Here is a 19,060-nt window from a genome sequence, read left to right as displayed (position 1 = left end):
ACAGAAGCCTGCCAGTCAGCCGCCCGTGTCAGTGGCTTTGTGGTTGTGTGCATTCTTGCGCCCACCATCCCAGTCATCCCAGTCATCCCAGTTCCCAGGTCAGGGTCTGAGCACCCAAAAACCAGGAGAGTGAGCCAGGACTGTTCCCACTAGTCACCTCTTTCCAAGCCCAGGACTCCAGGGTTTTCTGCCGCATCTTTCTTGAGCTTCAGAAGGGGTAACCAGGGTTCGGAGCGGGAAGGGACTTGCCTGAGGCCACACAGCAAGTGAGTGTCAGAGGAGGCAGGACTCCGGTCTCCCAAAGCAGGGTTGGCACTCTATGCTGAGCACACATCCAGCTTGTTTTGTTTCAAGGAAAGCTTCCCCCTACACTGGACACACACTTTCTGTGGAATCGCTCAGTTGCCCAGTGGGTCTGGCAGCAGGCGGCCCTCTGGGAGTTCAGGGGTAGCTGGGGGAGGGGCCCTCCCCAGCGTGGAGGCCAGACACGCAGTATCTTGCTTCTATTGATACTTGCCTTTAACCTTTTTAAATATACATTTTGAATGGGTGTTATCTTCCCGTAGTTCAGAAACCAGAAAGTTCCATCCTCCCAGTAATCACCCTCCTTGGTATTTACCCAAATGAGTTGAAAACTTAGATCCAGACAGAACCTAATGTGTTTATAAGCAGCTTCATTCATAATTGCCAAAACTTGGAAGCCACCAAGACGTCCTTCAGTAGATGAACGAATAAACTGTGGTCCATCCAGACTATGGAATGTTATTCAGTGTTGAAAGAAGTGAGCTCCCAAGCCGTGAAAAGACACGGAGGGAACTTAAGCGAACATTGCTAAGCGACAGGAGCCGCAGGGAAAGCCTGCAACACTGCAGGACCCCAACTGTACCACGCCCTGCGGGAGGCAGCGGTGCTGGGACGGCGGGGAGACCGGGGGCTGGGGGCTGGGCGGAAAGGAGACACCCAGAGGGTTTTTAGGGCGGTGAGAGTACTCTTTGTGGTATTACAGTGGTAGACACATGTCAGCGGACATTTGTCCAAATCCGTAGGGTAGATAACACCAGAGCGAACCCTCGTGTGAACTGTGGACTCTGGGCTTCTGATGGTCAGCGTCGATTCTGTAGCGAGCGGACCACTGATGGGGGATGCTGAGAGTGGGGGAGGGGTCCATGGGAACTCCGTGCTTTCCCCTTAATTTTGCTATGAACTTAAAACCGCTCTAAAAAATAACTTAAAAAAAACTTCAGTATGAAAGGTCCGTAGCAGGACCCCTCCACCCCTGCCGTCTCCCCCGGAGATCCTCGGCTCCGAGTCCCTGCCTTGCCCCCGAGCGCCCCCCGCTGGAGCCGTGTGGGTGTGCACGATCGGTTTCTCCCTCTTCTGCTTGGTGTCTCACTTTTCCATTTAATCCGCGTCAGCTCGCTGTGGCCTTCCATGCCCGTTCCTGCAGGGGCACAGTAATCCCTAATCCACAGTGCTCGCTGTGGCCTGCCGTACTCGCTCCTGCGGGGGCACGGTAACCCCTGGGCTGGGAGTCCCCGTGTGAGGACGGGTCAGCAGTCCCCTGTGAGTGGTAAATGGGCTCATCCCAGTGTTCTGCTCTTTGGAAACAAGGCTGCAGCGACTATCAAATCCCATGGGACAGATCCCCCAGGTACACTCAGTGGACGGAAGGTGTTAGAATTTACGACCGTGACATGAGTGCCAAGTGGCCCACCAGGGGGCCCGACGTGTCCTGCTGCCCCACACCGGTGGTCTGCAGTCTGAGGGTGGAGGTTCACATCGCTCTCGTGAGCAGGGCTGTGTGTTTCTGACAGCAGTTTCAGGCCGTGTAGCGGAAAGAGCACGAGCTTCCCGTCACAGCAGCCCAGGTTCGAGCCCAGGGACCTGGGGCAGCGGCTACTCAGATGCACTGAGTGCTTGCTTTTGGGGGGTGCCCCACAAGCCACCCCCATTCCCTGTGAAGCTGCCATGCTCTTGGTGGCCTGTATGATGGAGGGGAGGACTCCCAGCTCAGAGAGACTGATAAGGGGTGAAGTGAGGACGTGGCCCCGGCCCATTGCAGCCTGAACTCACAAACCCCGTCTCCACGGCCTCCCTGCACCCTAGCCCTTCCCCAGGCCTCGGCTTGCCCCTCCGTGGGACAGGGATCGTGTGCCCGCCCCACGGGGCGACGGTCAGGACCAAGCGAGGCAGTGTTTGTAAAGCCCTCTGAGCGTGGCTGGCCCCTCGCCCCCAACGCTGGTCCCAGGGCTGTGCGGGCCTAGTCCCTGGGGCATGGGTTCTGCACCTGTGGGTCTGGAAGGCCTTTGGCTCTGCTGCGGACTGGTGGGGGGACGGCTGTCGGGTTTGGCCTGGAACCTGGAGTGTTGCCTGAGCCCCGCCGCTGTCCCTGCCAGGCGTGGACGACGGTGAGGACATCCCGCGGGAGACGCTGGTGGGGATCTATGAGCGCATCCGGAAGCGGGAGCTGAGGACCAACGAGGACCACGTGTCGCAGGTGCAGAAGGTGGAGAAGCTCATCGTGGGGAAGAAGCCGGTAGGTGGGGCCCCGGGCCCCTCACCTGTGATCCCGTGCCCCTGGGCTGCCCTGCTGGTTCTGCTTCGGCCAGTGGCCCTGACGCCTCTGGACCCTGGTCCCTTCCAGGCAGTGTTGGTGAATTGTGCTAGGTTTGGGGCTTCTTAAATGGCTCCTAGTATTTGGGAGTGACAGCCATTCCCTTTGGGGCCCATCTGAGAACCCAAGGCTCTTAATAAGCCAGCGGTGGCCGGGACTGTGCGGTGGTTCCCTGGAGCCTGCTGGGGCTCCCCACTCGCCAGTTCCCTGCAGCACCGTGGGGGCTCAGGAGGGGCTGCGGGAGGGGTGTGCCCCACGGGCTCCGCTGGGCCCGATGCACCTTCGGGGCGTTAAAGTCTTTTCTTGTCTTGTGGTTTCCCCCCAGATCGGATCCCTGCATCACGGGCTGGGCTGTGTGAGTACCCCCCGCCGCCACACTCAGCTGACCCCCGCCCCGGGGCCAGCCCGTCCTTCCTTTGCTCGTCGCAACCTTGGGCTCCCAGACCTCCTGCTCTGGCTGCAGGAGTTAATTTCTGGAGGGAGAAGAAAGCTGGTTTTCACAGTTACCTCCGCCTCAGACCTCTGCAGGCCTGAGACAGCAGCCACGTGGGGAGGGCTGCGAAAGCAGCGGTCTCCTCCCCTCTCATCTGGGCCCAGCGGAGCGCAGAGACCCCCAGGTTGTCCCCAGGCCCCTAAACCATGCAGATGACCTTCCCCGCCCAGGCTACGCTCTGCCTCTGCTGGCCTCCCAATTCCGTAACATGCCCAGTGCCTGGGGGCTGTGCGCCCACATGTCCCAACACACGCACACGCAGCCCCGCCGGCCCTAGTGTGGCCTTTACCTGTCGCTGGGCAGCCAGTTCAGCTTCACAAACCCTCTGACAGCCCTTCCCATCTCCCCCTGCAGAGGGACCAAGACCCCCGGTGCTGCCCTCGGCCACCTCCTCAGCCCCACGCCCCCTGCCCTGTCCTCTCCCCGTCACACTTGCTGCAGACAATGCTGGGCCTGTGTCCCCTCCCTCATCTGCAGTTCCCTGAGCTCAGGCACCTCCCCCCAGGTGCCCCTCAGAGTTGACCCACTCGGGCCTCAAGAGCAGCCGGGCTTCTGCCAGGTGGGCACGTGTGCAGAGGGCTTGGGAACGGCACCAGCTCCCCGGGACGTCGGGCTGCGGCCGCCCTTTAGGAGGGAGGACCGGGAGGCCTGGGGGGCCAGGATCCTGGGCCCTGCAGCTCCCTGCCTGTGCTACTGCACGTGACATCACCTCCGGCCCTGGGTCCCATCTGGAGCAGACCCCCAGTGTTTGTGGGGCCCACGGGCATCGGCACTGACTGGTGCTCTGTGGACCCTGAAGCCGCGTGTTGACACGTGTTGCTGGGGGTGTGGGGGTGTCCTCTGTGAGCACGGTGTTCTGACAGGAGTCAGAAGGCAGTGTCCCTGGAAGCAGGGGTGCCTGCCCTGGACCTCTGGGAGGCCCCCGAGGGAGGACAGAGGGGGGACATCACCATGGGCAGAACACGCGTGGCTGACATGGCCGTGCCCCCTGCACAGGTGCTCTCTCTGCCGCACCGGCGCCTGGTCTGCTACTGCCGGCTCTTCGAGGTTCCAGACCCAAATAAGCCCCAGAAGCTCGGGCTGCACCAGCGAGAAATCTTCCTGTTCAACGACCTCCTGGTGGTACGTGGTTCCCGTGGGCAGGCCCGGCTGTGTGACCCGGGACACGCACGGGGGTGGGAGTTACCCAGGAGCAGAACCTGCCTCACACTGCTGCCCACAGAATCAGCTCTGCTGGCTCGTGCAGGAGCCCAGAGGGGTGTGGGAGCTCGGCCCCCGCCGCCCCCGGAACTCAGGCAGTGTCGGCCGAGCTCCTTGTGTGTCTTGGGCAGGTCCCTTCCAAGGAAGGAAAGCCGACCTCAGCCGCTCCAGCCTAGTCCCGCCCCCGGCTGCTGGTGGGGTGGCGGCGTGGGGCGCTTCCTGAGTCTGAGCAGCAGTCTCGTTGCTGCCCCCTCCTGAGCCCGTCTCGGGGGCCGGGGAGGCAGGGGTGGGGGTGCTGCCTTGTTGGCTGGCCTGGGTCTCAGCCCCAGGACTCATGGACTGAACGTGGCAGAGAAGGGTTCCCCAAAGGGAAGTTGAGGAGCTCGTGCCCAAAACCAGGTGGCGTGGGAGTGAGCCCACGGGAGTAGAGATGTTCCTGCAGAGAGCAGGGGGCCTGCCCCTCGCCTCCGCATATGGTGGGCTTTCTTACCCAAGACCCCTGTCCTCTGTCTCCATCTGCTCGAGGACCAGCTGCTCTTCTTGGATTCCTGAGGTTGGAATCCAGACACGTGGGCTCAAGTCCTTATGTAAGAGTCCCTGACCTTGAGCAAGTCGCCTTAGTTTCCTCCTGTGTGAAGTCACCCCTCAGAAGTTTCACGGTGCCTTCGGGCCGTGCGTGGGGCCGTGCCTGCCACCACTGCTGAGTGGAGGGCTTTGCTGCCAGCCAGGATGGCCTCAGGACTCACAGGAGCAGAACCCAGTGTCCACGTCCCCCGCAGACAGGCTCCTGGCCTCTGGGCTGCAGGAGGGCTCTCCCAGGAGAACGCAGACCCCGACGGGTCCACTGACAGTCCTGAGCGCCGGGGTTGCTAGCGGGCAGCGCGGACCCTGTGGCTCAGTGTATGTGTCTGGCCGCCCCCAGGTCACCAAAATCTTCCAGAAGAAGAAAAACTCGGTGACGTACAGCTTCCGACAGTCCTTCTCCCTGTGTGGCATGCAGGTCCTGCTCTTCGAGAACCAGTGTGAGTGTGTCCTGGGGCCGCCACGGGGCGGGGCGGGGTGGGGTGGCCTGGAGCCGCGTGGGGAGGACGCCCCCCCATCCTCCTGGTGGCATCAGGAATGGGTCCCAGGTGGTGCCTCGGATGCGCGCACTCCCGCTTTGCCACTTGAGGGCAGGCTGCAGGCCAGCAGTGACCAGGAGGACCGTCATGCCGAGCTCACTTTCGCTGGTGTTCTTGCAGGCGTTAAGGCTTTTTTCATTTAGGGCAGAGTGAGTTTATTTAAATAAAATGTTGATAGGAAAACATCAAATAAATGGCATAGGTGATATGCAAATGTGGTCAAAGAATCCGATGAGAATAATGCCAAGAGCGACTGCAGAGCTCAAGGGAGTGGTGGGAGGGGAGCCCTGGGGCCGTCCGCTCTGGCCTTAGAGCGTGAGGCCTGGCTGTTTGACCTTCCCGGGCCCTGTGCCCTTGGTCCACCTGGGGCGATGGGTGCGCCCGCCTCGCAATTAGATGCGTCCGCACACATCAAGTGCTGGAACAGCCCTGCACGGCGGAGGTGCTGGGTCAGGCCTTGGGGTGTGAGTGGGTCGGGGAGCCTGGGGGGCCCAGAGGGGCGCTGGCTGCCCCCAGGACACGCCGCTGACAGTCCCTTTGGTCTTGCTCCTTCTCAGCCCGCACGCCCCTGCCTTTTTCTCTCTCCCTCTTTGCCCCCTCCCTGTTGGAGGTCCCCGAGCTGCAGGCTGAGCCAGTCCTGGGGGGGGTGTCCCGGGGGCCCAAGGAGGAGGCGGCCACGATGGAGTGTCAGGGCGTGTCCAGCCACAGGTCCCACAGTCCTGCCCCATCCGCCTGCCTTCTGAGGGTGAAAAGTGCCAGGGACCCACGGTTGGGCCTGCCAGAAACACGGGACCCGGGGACTTGGATCTGGGGCTCTACCCCTTCTCCGCTAAATGGACCAGCTCCTGCGAGCCCCTCCTTTCCCACGCGCCTGGGAGGAGCCCAGGATGCTGACCCCACCATTGTCCCGCCCCAGGCCGGAAGGCCTACGTTGCCTTGGGTTCTACCAGGCAGCACCAGGGAAGCTGGTGCCCCGCGCCCCGTCCTGACCAGCAGGCCCCTCTTGGTGGGCCGACCAGACCGAACTCTTGGGCAGAGGCTGCTCCTGGATCACCTTATGATTCCCAGGGCTCAGCCCCCGGCCCTGGATGCAGATGCCCTCAGAGCCAACCCTGACCTTCCCATAGGACATGCCTTCACACCTGGGGTCACACTGGCGTAAGTGGCAGCCCGTGGGTTGGTCCCAGCTCAGTTACGTTATATTTGGTTTGAGCTTTTTCTTGTTAATTTGTTGAGCTGATACGTAAATCGTCACATGAAATTTATGTATTCTCGGTTTCTCATTAAAATCAGGTTTGGCATAGCTAGGCCTGCGTTCCCGCTGGCAGACGGTAGCAGGCCACATACCCGCCCCCGGTTCTCCAGCTGCTCAGTCTCACCTGGCCCCCTTCCCGAGTTTAGGGAACACTCTAGGTGTTTGAGAGGACAGGACAGTCCGAGGTGACTGCATAAGGCTGCCCATCCGTGCAGGACACACCTCCGTCCACTCCCAGGCTCAGCACCTGGCCAGTCTCAAGCCCCGGGCAGAGTGACCAGTGACCTTGAAGTTAACGGTCTGGGCTCCAGGCCCTTCACATGGGGAAGAATGAGGGCCTGGCTTCGCCTCATATCGGACAGATCTGCCCCCACAACATGGGCCACGCGGACCCCGATCGGGAGCCGGAGATTGTCTGGTGGCCTCTCCGGCCTGCGCTGGGCAGCCTCTCCTCCCTGGACAGACATGGCCCTGGGAGCCCGGCATCGGAGTGCCCATCCCACCTGTACCAAATTCAGACATGCTGGTTCTTTGCTGGCCAGAGGGCAGTAGCAGAGCCACACTGAGGCCCACGGTCTCCTCCTCTTTTGCAGATTACCCCAACGGCATCCGGCTCACATCTGCGGTCCCAGGAGCAGACATCAAAGTGCTAATAAACTTTAATGCTCCCAACCCCCAAGACCGGAAGAAATTCACGGATGACCTGCGGGAGTCCATCGCGGAGGTGCAGGAGATGGAGAAGCACAGGATAGAGAGTGAGTGCAAGGCCTGGAGGGGATCCGGGGCCCACATCCCGCGGGACCCGCTGGACTTGGCATCGCTGTGGTGCCTCCGTAAGCCCGCAGACCTGAGATGCCCCTGGCCTCTTCTGGCCTTCCCACGGCCACATGACCAGGCAACCCACCCGCCCAGGCCACATCGCATGCCCTGGGGAGAGCCCCGGTCCCCTGGTCACCCCCTGGGGCAAGGCCCCAGAGTCCTGGAGCTGAGCCCTTTGCCCTCGAGCGCGATTGGTATTTGTCTTCTGCACCCAACCAACTGTTGGGGTCGAAGCTGAGGCTGTCCCGTGACTTCTGTTAAAACCGAGTGTAGCCCTCCTCCTGGCTCCAAGCCTCCCACCCTAGAGGCACAGGGGCGTCCCCACCTCTGGCCTCTATCCACGGCCAGGCTGGGTTAACCCTTGCTCCTCTCCAGACCTGGGCAAATCTGTCTCCTCCCCATCAACCCCCAGGCCTGGAAAGTAGCTGACTTTCCATAGACCCCGGGCACTCTGGCCCCTCCAGCCTCCTCTCTGGGGTCTCTTTTCAGCCACTTTGGTCGAAGAGGGCCATCACTCCTGCCCTTTGGAGACAGCGGCTTGTCCCCTAGTCCTCTGCATTCCCCTCCTGGTGGGGCCCCCAGTCCTGCGCCCTCCCCGGACTGCCCTGGGTGCCACTCCACTCACCGGGCCCTTGCCCACCTGTGTTTCAGCGGAGCTGGAGAAACAGAAGGGCGTGGTGCGGCCCAGCATGTCCCAGTGCTCCAGCCTCAAGAAGGAGCCGGGCAGTGGGACTCTGAGCCGGGCCTGCCTGGACGACAGCTACGCCAGCGGCGAGGGCCTCAAGCGCAGCGCGCTCAGCAGCTCCCTGCGGGACCTCTCAGAAGCGGGTAAGAGCTGGGCCCATGCCCACCTCCCTGCCCCGTGCACGCAGGGCCCAGCCTGGGCGCGTGGCTGTCGGGGCTGGCATTGTGTGACGGGTGTAGGGGCAGTGGTGGAGCTCAAACGGAGCTCCCTTGGGTGACTCACCCTCCCCAAATCACAGCAGCATCTAACCACGCAGAGAGGGCGCCCCTCAAAGGCGAAAGGAAACAGGACCGCTTGTCAAAGGCGGCCAGCTGGCAGTTAGCGCTCTTCTCCTTGCTTGTTTATTACTCATTCTTTTATTTGCTTTCTGACAATCGCTCCCGCCCAGAGCACGCCAGCCCCGCTGACGGACGTGTCCCGTGTATTCTGTGCCGCCCCGTCCCTGTGTTTATGCTGATGAATGAAATGGAGTGAACCCTTGAAACTGTGTGTGGAGACTCCCTCTCCTGCTGTCTCTGGCCTTTTTTTCCCCCGCGGAGGTCTCTGTTCTGGGAAATGCAGGGCCTCAGTCCAATGCAGAGACCGCAGCCACCCTGGCTAGGGGTGTCGGGAAAGCCCTGGCTGAAACTGTGATTTTTGTTGTTGTTTCTTTGTTTCTGTGTGTTTCATTTGCTGCCAGCCTCTTAACCCTCAAGCAAGCAGCACCCCTGGAGCTGCCCAAATTTCCAGGGTGGGGGTGGGGCAGGGGTGAGCCTGGAGTGCCTGGAGCGTCAAGGGAGCTTCTGCTGGGGCAGGGGAAGGGAGGGAGGTGAGCGCTGTGCCAGCCTGCTTTGCCTGCTGGTGCCATCACAGAGCCGTGGGGTGAGGGGTGCACCCCGGCAGCCCCTTAGCTTCCCACTAGGTTGTCTAGGCAGGCAGCTTCTCCAGGGAGGAGGCTCAGGGGCTGCGGTGGAGTGGAGAGAGCTGGGCACGTGGGCACTGGCACCGTAGACTCCCGGTCTACTCCCTAGGCTCCTGCCCCGAGGCCCCAGGTGTCCCAGCCCCAGAGCCTGGCAAGACCCCCCGGTTTGCTGGGGAAGGCCCTCACAGGCCGAGGTCGGCCCCCTCCTCTCCAGGGGCTCGCTCACCCCACCCTGCCTCAGGCATCGCGTGTGGCCAGCTCTGGGCCCCTCGGAGAGCCTGCTCGTGTCTCTGGCCCGTCCCTGCCCCAGCAGTTCTGCCCCCTTACAGCTTATTCATTTCCCAGATATTTGTTTCTTTGTGTTTTGTTTTTTTGTTTTTTGTTTTTTTCTTTTTGATTTGTATTTTTCTCTTCTGTTTTTGCCTTGTCATTTTTTTTTTCCATAGTAAAAGTCAGAATTCCATTGCCAGCATGAGAGTTAACCCAGGGCTTCTCAACCCCGGTACCGATGGCACTTTGTGCCAGATGACTCCTTGCTATGGGGCCGCCCGGTGCGGGGTGGTTAGCAGCAGCCCTGGTCTCTACCCGCTGGATGCCAGTAACACCCGCCGGTCGTGACAATCTTTTATGTCCCCCCCAAATTCTTGGGTGCCCTCTAGGGGGGCAAAACCACCCCTGGTTGGCCAAATTGCCCGTGGTTGAGAATGACTGGTTTTCCTGTTCCTCCTTAAACCCAGCTAAATGAACCTGGACTGCTCGGGGCCTCTGCAGGCTGGGGGCCTGGGGCCCGTGTTAGGGTTTGTGCAGTGGGCAGGCTCTGACCCCTCTGGCTCTGTCCAGCCCCCTCAGGTGGTGGTGGCTGTCGCGTAGCCAGCCATGGCCACTCTGGCTCCTGCTGGTCAGGGCCTCACCAGTTCACTCCCTGTTTGGGGGCCAGACAGAGCCGTGTGCCCAGGTACATGGCCATGGGAGGAGTGCAGCTCTGAGGTGAGCCTGATTTCCATCTATTGCCATAATTGTCATTTTCCTTTCGGGATTCTGAACCGAGAGTGAGTCTTCCCATGGTCCTGAGCCACAGCGAGAAGAATCCCCAGGAGACAGCCCCCCGTACCTGAAGGTGGGAGGCGGGGTGAGGTGGGCGACTGAGTCCCCACAACCGCCAAGGCCCCAGCCTGGGACAGGCCCCCGTGATCTGCAGAGGAAGGCCGGCCAACGTCGGCTGCCTTCTGGGAGATGCCGGACGGAGACATGTGCTGCGTGCCCTGGCCAGGTCAGGCCGAAGTGCGCTGGAGGTAGCGTCACCCCCACCACTGCGCCCACCATGCCCTGGCTGGGATGAGCTTGCTGAGAAGAGACAAGGCTCAGGGACAGCCTCTCCCCTCGGGAAGTGGCGCCCAGCGCCTCCCAGAGCAGCTGCCCGGATGTGAACCTCGGGGACCCAGGAGGCAGTCGTGGCTTGATGGCCAGGAGGACTCGGGTAGCAGACATTCCGAGAGGTGGAGGGAGGGGCCTGGCCTCCAGCCGCAGCTCCCTCTGAGCTGCGTGGCCTCGCCCGGTGTCTCTCCATGTGGTCTTCCTCCAGCTGGGGCCCTGGCTCGTTCCAGTGGCACCAGAGCCCTTCCTGCTTGAGATCAAGGACCTGCAGAGACTGTGGACACAGGTGTGGCTGGGCCTTAACCCCTGCCCCAGATTGGGCAAGTCGTGCTGGACGCTGCACATGGGCCCCTGAAGTCCCCCTGCCCTCCCCAGCCGAGCTGCTCAACACCAGTCCCCACGGAAAGGGCCTGTCTCCCCACGCCAGCAAGATGTGTCTACACCGTCATTGCCCGGGGCAGGGCTGGAGACCTGCCGTGTCCTGCGCCTGTCGGGGGGAACCTGGAGACTCCTGGCAGTCAGTTTCCAAAGCTGCGCCTGCTGCCTCAGGACTGGCACTCTGCTCGTGTAACGGCCAGGGGCTGCCTCTCCTGGGGGACGACCACCCAAGCCGAGCCCAGCAGAGAGCCGTGCAGGACACCAATTCTGGGGTCACACAGTGAGAACTCCCTCTGCCTGCTGTTCTGTGGCGACAGGGCCCTGGCCAGGTTACACCCCTGGGCCTCGGGTTCTCCAGGTGCGGGTGGAACCAGCACTTCCCTCCATGGAGCTCTGTGAGGGTCCATGCACGTGAAGCATTTGGAGCGCGGCCTGGCCCAGTGTGGGTGGCTGTCATCACTGAGCACCGCTGAGGGCCACAGAGCGTGACCACTGGGCAGAGCCCTGCCTGCGTCCTGACCCAATGCTGAGAAGCCAGGAGGGCTGTGAAGAGCCCTGCTGGGAGCCGTGTCCACACACGCTAGGGGAAGTGCCAGCCGTGGCTCCAGGGGAGTTCCTGGCTGGGGCGGGGCAGGGCTCACCCGAGGCTAGTGCAGGACCCAGGTTGGGGGGTACCAGGAAACAGTGCAGACGAGGGCTGGTGCGTGAGCGTGAGCCACTGCTCCAGTGCCTCTGCCTCCATCGGTAGATGGTGTGCACATGCCTGCTTGTGGGTCTGTCTTGGGCAGGGGTCTGCACATGTGCCTGGGAGTGGAGTACAGAGGCTCCTGCAGGGACCCCCCCCCCATGTCTCCTGCTGACCTGAGAAGTTGAAAAGATGAATTCTAAGAAACTCAGCCTCACTCAAGGGCATCTAAGTTAAAGTTCTCTTGAGCCTCGGCCCACGTAGGGGAGGAGGAGGCCCTATTCACCTCCAGGTCGACAGGCATGAAGCCCCCACACCCTGCTCCAGGCCTGGCCCAGTCCTGTTGGAAGAAGCAGGCTGGCTGGAGGGTGCTGCTGGCACCAGTGGGGCAGGCTGTCTCCCTGCGTCCCTGGTCCTTAGTCGGTCAGAGGAGCCCCTCCAGCCTTAGAGGAGCCAGAGAGCTGAGTTAGAAACCCCAAGGACAGCAGAGCTCTGAGCTCAGCCCCCAGGGGAGTCGGGGGTATGCCTGTTTCACCGGTGTGGAAACTGAGGCAAGTAGTCAACGGAGTGCCGGCCGGGTCGACCCCGGCTGCAGAGGCGGGGCTCTAATCCCGCTCCCGTCCCTGGGCGCCTGTGTTTGGGACAGAGGCAGGAAGAAAAGGTCACCTTCAGCTGGGACTGAGGGCTGGGTCCTGCTCGACACTCTGTGGTCCTCAGCAGCCTTGTCTGCATGGGCCCGTCCTGAATGGGCCCTGAGGCCGCCCCACACACGCCAGCGTCCAGCATGGCCGTCCCTGGACCCCAGGCTCCCAGCAGAAACTCAGGTCCAGGGTCAGCAGGCAAAGCAAAGGCAGCAGACCTCCCCAGAGCCTGCTGGTGTGTGCCCAGGCCCGAGGCCCCATCCCAGGCACACTCAGGTGCCACTGTGAGGCCCGAAGGATCCATAGACACACCCTCTCCACCAGCCTGCCCAGGCCTGCCCTATCATCTTCCAGGCTCCTGGGCCTGGCCTGGGTCCAGCTCAGAAGGCAGCGTGGCCAAGATTTCCAGATGCAGAGGCGAACGGGCAGACCCACTGTGAACCCTGCCCACTGTGGGAATTGAGCCAGTCCATCCATCGGCCAGAGCCTCCCTCTCCTCCCAGGCATGGACAGAGGACTCCTGTCCTGCGTTGCAGTGGGCCTTGGCCAGGGCTGCACACTGCATAACACCCTGGAGACCCCCCTTTGCTCCTCCTCCTGTCCGCGTTCCTGGAGACCTGGCTGGAGACCAGACCACCAAGCCTGGGCACTGTTGTTACCAGTGGCATCGGTGTCCTGCAGAAATCCTTGGAGGAGTCTTCCGGAGCAGCTGTGGAGGCCAGGGCAGACCCTGGGTATCCAGAACCAAGAGGAAGACTCAGCCATCACGTCCCAAGGGCCTGCTGCATGCCAGGTGCTGGGACAGAGGCACTGGCAGTGAGGGTTCACAGATGGGGGTGGTGCCCACAGAGGGGACGCAGGACTCCAGGCCCTGGGCTGGGAGGAAGTCCTCCCAGCAGCCCCCACCCCTGGCGAGACACTGCACAAACCAGACACTCAGCCCAGAGGCGCTGGCACCTCCGCTCCACCAGGAGTGGGAGGGCACGGAGGTTAGTCTTCTAACCGCCCGTCCCACCTGCAGGGAGGAGGCAGGTGTGTGTGTGTGCGCTCCCGTATGTTCACGCATACGTCTGTGAAATCCACCGAAGGTCAGGGCCGGGCAGGACCGCGCCCGCACGTTTTAGCTGCTGGAGGAGCCGCCCCCGCCCCTCTCCTCCGCGCGGTCGGCCGGCGGCCCTCCAGCGCCTGCCCCTGCCGCTCGCGCGGAGGCCCCTCCCCGCCGGCTCCGGGTCCAGGAGAGGGGTATAAAGTCGGGCTGGTAGAAAAGATCTTTTTTTTTTAATTTTCTTTTTTTTTGTTCTTTATAAACACCGTTGTCTTTTTAATCGTTACTGCCCTGCCACCGGCTTCCCGGGCGCCAGGCGGCGGCGGCGGCGACGCGGGGCCGGGCAGGCAGGCGGCGCGTCTAACCTCTGGTATTGCATGTTCTGGGCAGGGAAGCGAGGGCGTCGCAGCAGTGCGGGATCGCTAGAGAGCAATGTGGAAGTAAGTAGGAAGCCCCGTCGGCCGGCTGTCGTGTGCCTCCCCGTCCTCGGTTGAGCCCTGTTGTCCTTTTTTGCCCCCTCCCCCTCCCGCACCGAGGCGCAGCCCCGCCCCCGCCCGCCTCGTCCGCGCGTGCATGCCGCCCGCCTAGAGCCGCCTGCAGTGCCCCGCGCCCCTCACCGCTTGTCTGGGCTGGAACGGCGGGGGTGGTTCTGGATGTCGTGTTTTAGTCTCCGCTTAACCCCGTCCCCGTGGTCCCGAGCATGGTTAACCTCCCCTGCTTCCCGGCACTTTCCCCGCCCCCCGCCCGAGGCCCTGCTCCTGGTAGGAGGCGGCCCGCTGGGCACCCTCCACCCCAACCCTCGCTGTCGGGGTCCTGCCCATCTCTGGACTTCCATGCTCCGCCATCCCCATCGCTTCCTTCCTGGAGTTTCGATTGCTGTGTGTCTGCAGCCAGGGCGCCAGGGAATTGCTCAGCTAGCTGGGGGAGGAGAGCCGTGAAAGAGACATTCAGTGTGGATTTCATGAGATTTCATTCATTCTCCCGCCATCTCTCTATTCCTGTTCACATCTTAACCTCAGCTTGCAGGTCTTTTTGTTTCCTCCTTTCTCCGTGTTTGGTCTGCAGTAGGTGGCTGCAGCGAAATGCCTAGGCAGGCCCCCACCCCACGCCCCGCCCCAGGACAGGGCTTCCCCAGGCCCTCCTGTCCCTCTCATTGCTCCCCAGAAACCTCGGGACCCGCACAGGCAGAGCACACGCCTGCAGACCCGCTGAGAGGACCATGGAGAGCATAGGGACAATTTCAGCAGGAACAGGCTCCCTCCCCTGCACATGGCCCACTCCACCCCACTCAGCACACGCCGCCACTCACAGACACCCCCAAACAGACGGTTCTGGTCTGAAAGCTCAGGCTGCCTTCCACCACAGGGTGCTTGTCAGGCCGAGAGCAGGAGTCGACCTTGAACTGCCGCTGCTGCCGACTGCAAAGGGGGTACCCCCCGCTCCCCCCCAAAGGTTCCCCTCAGGGCCCCCCCAGCTGACCTGCAGGGTAGCGTGAGGAGGTGGCACCTGAGTCCAGCCTCACCCAGCCCCGGCCTCTGCGGCCAGTAAGTTGAACTAAAGCTTAGTCAGTGGGTGAACTTTTTTTTTACATTTAAAAAAAATCATTCTGACGTAAGTGCTTTAAGCTCTTTTAATTTTGGTTTCTATGAATTTCCTTTTTAGGGGTCCATCATTAGCAGTCCTCACATGCGCCGGAGAGCCACATCAACCCGAGAGTGTCCACCTCGCCCACAGCAGACCATGCCCAACTCATCCTCCCTCCTGGGCTCCTTATTTGGGAGTAAGAGAGGAAAGCCCCCTCCCCAGGCCCACCTGTCCTCGGCCCCTCCCCAGCCACCCCCCCACCCGCCGGGCCTTCCCCACCCGCAGCACCCCGCGGCCGGCCACCCCCCGGGGCCCGCGGAGGGCCCTCTGCAGGCCCAGGTGCACGGGCACCACAGCCAGTGCTGCTACCTGCAGCAGAACCCGCCCCCCTACCACCACCACCACCACTACCACCCCCCCCAGCACATTCAGCACGCACACCAGTACCACCACGGCCCCCACGGGGGGCACCCCTCCTACGGGGCCCACGCACACGTCCACCCGCCGCTGCCCTCGGCCCACGCCAGCCACCCAGGCCATGTGGGCCACGTGGCACACCACCACGGGCAGCCCCCCGCCCCGCCGCCCCCCACCAGCAGCAAGGTCAAACCCAGTGGCATCAGCACAATTGTGTAGACAGCCCGGGCAGGGGTCCCAGACCCCTGTGCACACCACACAGAGGCGCGCCCGAGGGCGGCCGCCCCAGACCAGACCCAGGGCACTTTCTGTTCCCACCTCTCCCCTCTGCTTCCCCGGCCTGGACGGAGGCCCCTGAGCCCGGGGCTGCTGTTGTAGGGACAGCCCCTGGTGTGACTGAGCGGTGGCGCCCCGGGCTCCCTCCGCCTCGACCCGGGGGGACCTCGGCCACCATCAGCCTTGAATCGGTGCCGTCGGCCAAGCAGACGTTGAGCTCCCCCCCCGCCCCCCCGAGGCCCACAGCTGTCTGCTTCCTCACTGTACATGCACATGAGAACCCAGCCTAGGAAGAGAAGAAGCAAGACACAAAAAACCAGAGACAGAACCAAACAAAACCCCCAAAACTTGCTGCATTATTGCTCTTTTATTGACAATGGGCAAAAGTTAAGTAGACCTGATATGGTTGATGAAAATCCGTAAGTAAACTTTATATAATATAAATATATAAATATATAAATATACATATATATATATACTGTATAGGTAGCATTTGTGTGTGAAAGGCAAGCGTCTCAGTCCACGAATTAGCAATATAGACTCCTGAGGAGCTCCACTCACCTGATAGGAAGGCGGCACCTTAGACGCGTGTGAGAGCAGACCGAAACCTTAAACGCTAGGGCAGATTCAGATGCTTCCATATTTTCATAAAAAGAAGTCCCCCAGGACTGGCTGAGGTCTTGATGCGCTCATTACTAACTGTGCCAAGTAACATAGCACCGAACTGTTTTAAAAGTCCGATATTGCTTTGTATAAATCCTTATTTTATTAACAGAATACTATCACAAGTAATCAGTATTATAACCGCTCTGTTATTTCAGGTAAGCAAATAGACAAACTGCAGTAGACTCTACAGCAGCAACTTGGGACAGCTAGCTCAGGACTGGTTGTCTCAGACTGCTGGCTACCCAGACTTAGACACTTTAATGGCTGCAATAACTGTGAATTTCCATGACCCATATTTCTTTTATATGCATTTGAGTCAGTGCACACTCACTCAGAGGCCTCTGAGAGGGGCACCCATACACGGCAGAAGTGTTCATCTCCAACATGGCAACGACCAACTCATCCTCGTCTCCCCAGCGCCATAGCTTCCTCATCCCCTTCCAACCTCCCGGGCAGACGCCCGGCCGTGTCCCCGCCAGGAGCCGCTCCCGGACCTGAAGGCCGATGTAGCGTTTAGCGACCCAGGGCGGTGTGTGTGTTTCCCGCTGTGTTTTCTGAGTGGTGGCCGTGATCATCGTGACTCCATGTGGCCATGTGCTAGCACACCCCCGTGTCATCACCGCCGCCCCTCCGACCCCGGCCTCCGAGCGCCCGGCCCGGCCCGGCGCAGCCCCGCCGCCGCCCGCCGTCTCGGTCCGGGCCCTGCCGGGGCATCACGTGACTCAGCTGTGCTCTTGTCGCTTCCGTGTTGTGGTGACGCCCTCAGCTCCCCCGGGTCTGCGCCCGAGTCACCCAGGGCCGTGCTTTGTAGTTTCAGCCTTTCGAGCCACTGCAGCCGCCCGTGCTGTGCTCCTAAGCCATGGGACCCGAGCAGCGCCCGCGGGGCCCCGTGGACGGCGGCGGGACGACTGCGGGGAGCCCACCCTGTTGGCGGCGGGGCTCTGCCCACCCCCACCCTCCCCTTTGCTGCATCATCGAGGTCACCGTACCAGCAAGTCTGCAAACCGAGCACTTTGTTAACCTCCGCAGTGAGCACAGCGGGCCAGAGCTTAGCCTGTTCTCCTGTTGTTCTCTTGCAAGAAGAGTGACTCTCGCCTGCCCGCCCGTCTCTCCCGCCCGGCCCTGCTTCTCTCCGGGCATCTGCTCAGGGACAGGAGGGAGGCCAGGTGTGGGCGTGTCTGATTCGCCCCCCGCCGCGCCCGTTCCACCGACCCCTAGACTCCAGGGTGTCCCTCTGGAGTCCGGCTCCCCGAGGCGTTCTCTGCCCTGCGGTTTCAAGGGTGTTGCCCTAACGAGGAAAAGGCGAATTGCACTGCATGTCCTCCGGCGTCAGTGCGTGAGGCCACGCTCTCTGTGTCGTGTGTTTGCAAACTATATCAGTGTTACTGTTGACAAATAGTTGAAGTAAAGTGCTAACATATTAAATATGTCGGCTTTTCTTCACCTGTGTACCAATCGTAGGCTTTAACTGTAAACCCTACGTTGTTCCAGAAAAGATGCAGGCTGCTTGGCACTGGGTCGCTCTCTCCGTAGGGCAGTCATTGACGGAAACACATCCCAGGGGGGACAGAGCCGGCAGGGGGCAGGGGTGCCCCCTCTCCGTGGGCCATTCAGAGCCTCCCCCTCTGAACTGTCGTCAGCATGTCCCGGGGCTCAGCCAGGCCCACAGGGCCGGGAAGCGGAGTATTTCTCCCCGTGTTCCCACCTTCAGTACTGTGTTGGCTTCAGGTCAGTGAGGTGTCACCATTCTACCTGTTTTGTTTACAAACTTAATGTGGGACACGTGTTTCCAGAAGGCCCACCATTCTGCCGAGGAGGCTGGGGCCACGCTGCCCCAGTCTTGTCTGGGAAGCCGGTGCCCCCGTGTAGCTTTCACAGGGTTCTTCTCCCTCGATCCTTGCCCGTCCCAGGGTCGCCACTGTGGCCTCCCGCGGTTCGCCCCCCGGGGTTGGAGGAGGAGGCTGAGCCCCCCCCCCCCCGGGCTGTGTGCCGTCCTTTCTTACTGGCAGGACACACCTGGGGCTTTCTTCTCACTCACAGACGATTTCAGCAGGAGACCCTTAGAGGAAGCAGCCGGTAGCATCACAAAAATCTTTTCTGGAACAACAATTAAATCATGTCTTTGTATTTTTTTTAAGTTTACGAATGGATTGTACAACAATGTAAAAATAAAGTTCATCCTAATATGATGTGTACATCTTGCTTAAAAAATGTCTTCAGTTGTCCAGTGTAGAGCGACTTTCCCACCTCGCACTGCATGCCGTGGAGGCCTCTCGGTTTCCTTTAAGCTGAGCTGAACAGACAGCAGACACGTCAACACGACCCTCGGCGCTGACTCGGCACCGTGCGAAGCTGTCTGTACCGGGGAGCATGCACCTCACGGTTCCTTGTAAGATACCATCACCCTTCCTGCCTGAAATGTGAGTGACTTTGTAAGTATTTTAAACACAACAACACAAATCCAGGAAGCAGGTTGCAGGAGTCGGCGAGATGTGGGGGTGGGGAACGGGGGGCCGTGGGAGGGGCTGCGTCACTCGGGCCCCTCGCACGTGAGCGGGACCTGCCTGCGGTCATGGTCACGCTGGGGTCCCGGGCAGGACCGGCCCCTCCCGGGCAGGGCGCTGCCCTCCGCCTTCCAGTCGCTTTACAGGGTTGGAACCAGGTCTCGAATGCAGGCTGTTCAAGGGCTCCCAGGGGCACGCCGCTCCCAGGAAGCCCGGCACCCGCGCAGGAAAAGAGTGCTTTTGTTTTTAATATGCATTTTGTTTGTGGGTAGTAACAGACTCTATCGATGTAAAACCATAGCTGTGATCATGTGGAGAAATCAAATAAATCCTTTAAAACTC

At 61.2% G+C, this 19,060-nt stretch overlaps 1 protein-coding gene across 11 annotated transcripts in view; it reads left to right on the top strand.

Annotated features, from left to right (window-relative positions):
- The window catches only part of IQSEC1 (IQ motif and Sec7 domain ArfGEF 1), a 103,156-nt gene extending 84,096 nt beyond the window's left edge, over positions 1 to 19,060 (top strand). For 3 of the 11 annotated variants that reach the window (XM_074344235.1, XM_074344234.1, XM_074344236.1), the window contains exons 7-14: positions 2,397 to 2,536; positions 2,940 to 2,969; positions 4,104 to 4,229; positions 5,230 to 5,329; positions 7,277 to 7,438; positions 8,154 to 8,330; positions 13,662 to 13,711; positions 14,934 to 16,022. In XM_074344235.1, the coding sequence (XP_074200336.1) occupies positions 2,397 to 2,536; positions 2,940 to 2,969; positions 4,104 to 4,229; positions 5,230 to 5,329; positions 7,277 to 7,438; positions 8,154 to 8,330; positions 13,662 to 13,711; positions 14,934 to 15,491 (1,343 nt within the window). In that variant the 3' untranslated portion in view covers positions 15,492 to 16,022. Of the gene's footprint in view, positions 1 to 2,396; positions 2,537 to 2,939; positions 2,970 to 4,103; positions 4,230 to 5,229; positions 5,330 to 7,276; positions 7,439 to 8,153; positions 8,331 to 13,661; positions 13,712 to 14,636; positions 14,816 to 14,933; positions 16,023 to 16,369 lie in introns of those variants that run through there. The other 8 variants (XR_012499800.1, XM_074344238.1, XR_012499801.1 and 5 more) reach the window with 8 other exon arrangements.

The sequence above is a fragment of the Camelus bactrianus genome, chromosome 17 (genome assembly GCF_048773025.1).
Source record: "Camelus bactrianus isolate YW-2024 breed Bactrian camel chromosome 17, ASM4877302v1, whole genome shotgun sequence".
In the NCBI taxonomy this organism is placed as follows: Eukaryota; Metazoa; Chordata; class Mammalia; order Artiodactyla; family Camelidae; genus Camelus; species Camelus bactrianus.
The sequence above is the reverse complement of the archived record's forward strand: the minus strand, read 5'-3'. Positions and strand labels throughout refer to the sequence as shown.